Source organism: Magallana gigas, chromosome 2 (assembly GCF_963853765.1).
Source record: "Magallana gigas chromosome 2, xbMagGiga1.1, whole genome shotgun sequence".
NCBI lineage: Eukaryota > Metazoa > Mollusca > Bivalvia > Ostreida > Ostreidae > Magallana > Magallana gigas.
Genome location: NC_088854.1, coordinates 51,201,148 through 51,207,965, shown reverse-complemented (window position 1 = coordinate 51,207,965; position 6,818 = coordinate 51,201,148). Strand labels below are relative to the sequence as shown.

General features: G+C 32.4%; 1 protein-coding gene across 17 annotated transcripts in view; it reads right to left on the bottom strand.

Annotated features, from left to right (window-relative positions):
• Positions 1-1,005: 1,005 nt before the first annotated feature.
• The window catches only part of LOC105328698 (centriolin), a 48,221-nt gene continuing 42,408 nt past the window's right edge, over positions 1,006-6,818 (bottom strand). For 10 of the 17 annotated variants that reach the window (XM_066077093.1, XM_066077085.1, XM_066077089.1 and 7 more), the window contains 8 exons: positions 5,903-5,941; positions 4,599-4,739; positions 3,864-3,935; positions 3,305-3,406; positions 2,604-2,702; positions 2,091-2,306; positions 1,820-1,934; positions 1,006-1,641 (listed from right to left, as the gene is read on the bottom strand). In XM_066077093.1, coding sequence (XP_065933165.1) covers positions 1,634-1,641; positions 1,820-1,934; positions 2,091-2,306; positions 2,604-2,702; positions 3,305-3,406; positions 3,864-3,935; positions 4,599-4,739; positions 5,903-5,941 — 792 coding nt within the window. In that variant the 3' untranslated portion in view covers positions 1,006-1,633. Of the gene's footprint in view, positions 1,642-1,819; positions 1,935-2,090; positions 2,307-2,603; positions 2,703-3,304; positions 3,407-3,863; positions 3,936-4,598; positions 4,740-5,902; positions 5,942-6,267; positions 6,298-6,818 lie in introns of all 17 variants that reach the window. The other 7 variants (XM_066077092.1, XM_066077098.1, XM_066077088.1 and 4 more) reach the window with 6 other exon arrangements.

Below are 6,818 nucleotides of genomic sequence, written 5' to 3'. Positions count from 1 at the left end.
TGGAATTTAAAGATTCATCAGCAAGTTCAAAGATCAGACATATATGTGCCACACTATCGAGTGTCATAGATCCATGAAAAATAGTTATCAAAAGACATAGCAACTAACAGAATCAACGGTACTTGACGTTGTGTACATCTATTTTGCAAAAATTGTTTATTATGGTTTAGTCTTCATATTTCTTCAACACATTCTATCTATAAATCTTTTAACAAAACCATATGCAGTTTTTCCCCAATACTTCACGACGACTTTGGTGTTGGAACTAAAAGAAGATGGCTGAATAAGATGGCGCAAATGCCCATTGGTTCAATCGTAAGATCTGGAAATCTATTTGATAATTGTATAAGCAATTTTGCAAAGGACAATTTCTTAGTATTGTCAGATTGAATATTCTAACAAACACGAAGAAAAACAAACTAACAAACTGTTAAATATGGAACACTCAACCTAAAAAGCCCAGTTCTGTGTTGAGGCCTGGGGCTCTATAGTTACTGCGCCATTCCGTCACAACAAAACAGGTAATTAAAAGGCCATGTATGACTCTTGCCACGAGATTGCAGAATTCCATTATTCTTTTAAACAATCAATTGTTAGGATACAAAAAATGATATTTCTAACCACCCAAGTTTTTTTGACTAAAATTGGTTCGTTTCCGATTAAAACTTCAATACTAGGCTATGACAAAAATATAGAGCACAGACCCACTCTATAACACACTGGTAAAAGGCATCTCTGTTCTTAAAAGTGATGCTGTTGGAGGATTTTGGAATGTGTACAGTTTAAATCAATATATTCCAAGTATTTACCCTGTTTATGGTTTAAAAATCAATGACATGTGAATATACATACATGTATAATGTTTGGAACAAATTTTTATGTTGATATTTTAATTTTTCAGCATCTTTTCCATTCCAAATTTAAGCATTTTCTCTACCTTATCCCCCATCTTCTTTATTTAAGTGATCAATACAAGTAATTAATATACATTTAAAGAAAACGAAATCAGTTTAGTATCCATTTATTACATATAAATAATATAAATAATATATACTGAGTACATATGTATTCACAACGAGGGCTTTGCTGCTGTACATGCATGTTCTATACATAAACTGTAACAAGTATACAGACTAAATACAGGTATGCAAACAATTATACAGGTAAACAAACAACATCATTTGGCACATTCTCTCACCTTTTCATAACATCTGATCATTCACACAACATAAATATCGATAGACCTCACAACTACACTGCTGAAAGCACCACATACAGATATAACAAATAAAAGTAAATTTTAATTCAAATTTCTGGACGTTTTGTTTCCATGGGACGGTTTAAAAGAAATAAATAAGATGGTATATGAGACAAATTGTAAATGTCTACAAAAACAAAATTGATTTATAAAAGTTACGATTTATAAAAGTTACTATAAATAGTTAAAACCTATCTAATTCTATATCTGTAAAAACATAATACTAGTTGCAAGATAAAATCACAGACATCTTGGATAGGAATGTCCAAAAGATTGAAAATGACTATGTGTAAATATCACAGCTCTGCGGGAAAGTTTTTAAATAAGTAAGTGTTCACAGTCTACTGGAACTGTTCAGCTTGAGTGTTCTCTGTATCAGGCAACTGAAATGGTAAAAAGAATGAAAATGTAGCTTTCACAACAAATCAAGAATGAATTTAAATTAATGCAAAAACAGTAAAGAAAACAATTGTTACAAGTATTGAAGATTTTTTATTACAGTACAGTTTTGTGATAAACACCAATGAAATCATCTGTTTTGATACTGACTGAACAACTTACTGTCTCTCTCAGGAAACAGGGGACTGTGTGACCTCTCATAGGAGCGTGACCTAGATCTAGGTCTCTGCGCCAGGTAACTGCGTCGTGATGTAGGACTTTTGGACCTCTCTCGACCCTGTAAACAAAGCACAACACATCAATGCTTCCCCATAACCCAATAACCTCCACACAACCAATACATACATTTAAGCATATAAAACTGCCCCCATGGCTAATTTTATCTCATATGATACAATTTACTACATCTTTCATACAGCTCCCGCTGCCTTACCCTGATGGTGGTTTCCAGTATGGATTTCCCAGGGGAAGAGGACCGTGACCTCTTTCTGATCAGTGAGAGGCGGGGGTTAGGGTCCTCCCCTGTAGACACCAGCACGTCCTGTAGGGCGTTCATCTTACGTCGCAGACTCTCTATCGTTCCCTCTGACTGCATGCGGGCATGCTCCATGGCCTCTGCGTGTCGCCTCATCTGTTCTTGTAACTGATGCTGCAAGTGATTAATGGCATAGAGTTTAGGAAAGAATCTTCATTATTGTACTTGGCTTTTGATCAAAACATTTCTTTATTTTGTATTTTTGTTTGAAGTTTATATATTGATATATTATATTTTAGTTTGTACATGCAGTTTTAAATCCAGGGCACATTATGTCTGTTTTGTTCAAAATCATACAAATAGTGACTTTTGCATGTTCAGGAATTATCAACAGTGACCAGTGGAGACCTGTGTTTGTATATGTTTATGTGTGTGTTGGGGTAGGGAGAATGGACAAGGGCTGGGACTCACCCTAAGAAGATCCTGCTCCTCGGTCATCTTGCCCTTGATGCTGTCCTTCACAGACCCCCCTCCTTCCACATTTACATTCTCCTTGTTGTCAGTCAGCATCTGTAAGTAGGACAAAATTAATCAGCCTGCACTGAATGTCTGTAGAATCTCAATTATATTACTTTAATTGCTGATTATTTACTGAATTGGAAATTATTTTTTAATACTGCATGTTCCAAGTTTTACAAAACAATTTTTTTATGATAACAAATTTCATTTTGAAAAAAAAAAATATATTATACTAAAAATAAGAATCACTAGTACTTGTATTATTTTACTAATACATTTACTATGTTAACAACAGACACAATTACAAGTTAATAACATGTTATAACAAAATGGTACACAATGTCACTTGTAATGAGGACATTTGTATTAGTACTAAACACATAAATGACTTTGATGAGTAATAAGACCAGGTAGGACTAATAAACACAAACTACAAGTGTATGAAATGACAGAACTATTTACACACTAATTCTCAGATTCTCTTACTAAATAAACCACTTATCATACAGACAATACAAAAGAGAAATTTTGTGATAAAGTTACAAGGCTTTCGTTGAAATTTGACAAATGCTAAAGTCAAGTTAGACTACATTAATCTGGTAAGTGTGTAAATTAGAGCTGTTTGTCAACAGTAGACGTGAAAACACAGGAACCTCTTGTGATTGCTGGGAGTTAAACTGGAGGTTTGCGAGATGACGGTCAATAATGTCTGGGTCTGTGGGAGGCTCGATCTCTGATTGGTTGTCGCTCTCCTGCTACAAAGTGATTGGATGATAATGTGCTCATGAGAATGATAATGGACGTGCTTTTTGTTTAAACTTAAAAAAAATTTGTTTAAACCTAAAAAAAAATTTCAATAAATATTTTTAAGAAACCATTTATGAAATGTTCTCTGTTGATTAGATAAATATGTACATATTTCAAATAAATGAATGGAGAGAAAAAGATGTGATCAAGTGTGAAGGAAAAAATTGAGCGTGAAAGAAATATGTTCCACTATTTTTATGCAGTTCAAATTTTCTGCATGCCAGGTGTATTAGTAAATGAAATTTGATATGGTATTTCACAATGCATGCACTTCATTCCTTTTAATTATGACAATAACAAAATTCTCGCCAATGCCTCTTATGCCATGCCCATTGATAAAAACAATAACACACAGTGGCATGTCCTCTAATGCTGACAATTATAGTCTGGTCACAAGTTACTTACATGGCCTATATTTGAATTCAAACAGTCCTCGTCATCTTTTTCATTTTCATTCAAGTGATTCTTGATTAGTAACTGAAAAATGAATTGTTTGTAAAGTCCCACTGCTCCCTTGTACATCAGAATAGAAAAAGAGACAGTCAACTCTACATAATTATGATTATATAGATAATATGTTAGTCATCAGAAATAGAGAAAAAGTGTATTACAAAAAAAGAAATGATAAATAATGATTGACAATCAAATAAAGCATTGTGTAACTGTTTTAAAAAGATTTCAACTCTGATTACCAATTTGTTTACAGAAAAAATCCTTTTAGAATGTAAACATGTTTGGTTATCAAATCATTTTATCTTCAGATAATTTCATTACTCTAGTATCATTTATAAGTCAATGTGTGTGGGTCATTATAAATTATCTTAAAGGGGTATAGTTTTTGATATGCAATTCACTGATAAAATCATAATTCCAAAATGTATCATGGATCAGTCATCAAAATGGATGTATATTAGATGGACAAGGCTCCTATGAAATCTACATGTATTGCTGATAATGATTCAAAAATATAATAAAAGAAATAAAATGAAAAAATGCATATAAGTGTACAGTAAGAGTATTTTTATGTAAAAAGAAGGAAAATAAATCCATTACAAAATAAAAATTGGAAGCACATCTAAGCAATGAAAAACCAAGAAAAGCAGTAAGTCTAGATGGATCAATTGATGTTAAAAGACATACCTTTCTCCTCATATCTTTATTGTCTTTGCGTATCTTGTTGAGTTCGTCGCCTAGACGATTGGCCCGACTAAACTGGATCTCTGCCAAGTTCTGCAGCTCTGTGACCTGGTTAGACGTGCGATTCTGCATTTGTTTCATCTCCTATAGGGAAAGAGAATATGTTATAAGTGGCAATGAGAAACGTGATTTTAAAGACTACAAGATAATTAAATAATGAATGTGATAAGCAAGATGACTGGCTGAATGTGACATCCTGTATTACTGTAATTAATGGCTTGTTGAGGCATCAATGACCACTGATGTGATATTTTGAAAAATGCTCAAAGAAAAATGATTTATGATAAATGTGGATTATCTTTTGCTTTTTATTTCTTTTATTAAGTGAATGTAATTACAATGGTTTTTGTAAATGATTATTTCAAAAATTAAGTGAAAATGTAAAAAAACCTGTCAAATCTCAATAAAAAAATGTGAATGTAATTAGACAAAGCAATTAAGCCAACAAATCAGATGCAAAACCATTACTTTTCATTATTCATTTAGTTGAATCATCAAAAGCCAGCATTATTCAAACTCTGTGTTAATCAACTGTTGGAGTACTAGTAAGTCAGCTGTTATTTGACTGATCAATTTTTTACTTAAAAGTTACCATTTTCAACAATGAGTGATGTTAAACAGTTGACATTATGGTACACTGTAAAAAAAATACAACAAGTTTGTGAATGTGAACCCTTTTTTCTGTGAGAAATTTGAATTGTGATGTGAATGAATTTGATTAAAATGAATCAAAGATGTTGACGATCATGGGGGATGTTCAAGAATGATCGATAAATGGAAAAATGGTGATTTTCCTGAGACATCCTGTTGTCGGGGTAGGTAGAGGATTGAACACATGACATAACGGGGGCGTTCACGGAAGCCAATGTTACACAAATCAGTAAGCCTTTTTATAAGGTAGGATTGGCAATAACAATAGGGAATAGATCCTGAATAATCACACAGTTCAATGGTTGATCAACACGCCTAAAACATGCTCACTTATGAAGTCTGAACTTCTCTAAATATTGATTTATATGATAGTATGGGCATTTTCTTTCATATTCTGAATTTTGTACAAAATTGTTCATAGCATTAGAAATTAAGCAAAGTCTTACATTGAAAGCTCATAAAAGCATTAAATTTCAGCAAAAGTAATTTCCAAACATTCAATGTTAAGACACTTTGCATGACCTAACTGTTTTCTTTTTTTTAAATTAATTTTTTTAATTAGCAATCATAAGTAAGCATGAGTCTGAACCCTTTACCATATGCTGCATAGTTTCTGTGTTAATGGCCATCATCAGCTGTGGCATAATATATCAAAAATAAGCATCAACATTCAGGATTCTACAGGATTACTGTAAACATGGAAATGTTGGTGTGTGATGGGAACTACAGTAGATTTCACAATGTTCGTATCTGCAAAAATTTTCACTATGTCTAGAGAGTTTTATTTTTTAAATTATTGGCGTTATCAATAATCACTTTTTACATAAAACTAGCAAATACTTTCCCATGTTTACAGTCCAAACAATATAATTGACATCATGCTGCAGCTTATCAATACAACAGGGATACATGTAGTTAGAGTAAATCACTATATCACTATATAGAAAATTAGCATGGCTACCTTATCCTTTGTTTCATCACAAATGGACATCTTCAATTAGAGAAACAAAGACTAAAGAAATAAGAAGAGGTTATGAAAAATTCCTCTTACTCACTATAAATGTACCTAACTTTACTATTTTGTTTTGATCGAGAGGCAGAAACATTGCACAAAACAATTTACTCAGCTTCTCATTTTGAGGTTTGTTATCTTGTTTTCAGTTAACCAAATCATACTTTTCATAAGCTAATCAATTTAGATCTTTAACATAATATGTTACCTTTCAAAATATTCCATATAGAGGACTGTCACACATTTTTTTTTTTACAACTGGAAAACAATTTTGCCAACCATTCAATTATTAGAAGTGCGTTCTGGCACTTAGATATCATGCATAAAAGAGTATCATCAGGAGACTCAGTTTAAGTTTATCTTACACATTGGCTGCTAGGTACCTTTAGACCACAGATCAATTCATATTTATTTTTCATATGTTACATGAAATGCAAGTAAAAAATGATTTCTGTATTGCAAATGCTTGAAATCTTATGTGAGCTGTCAAATTAAATGCA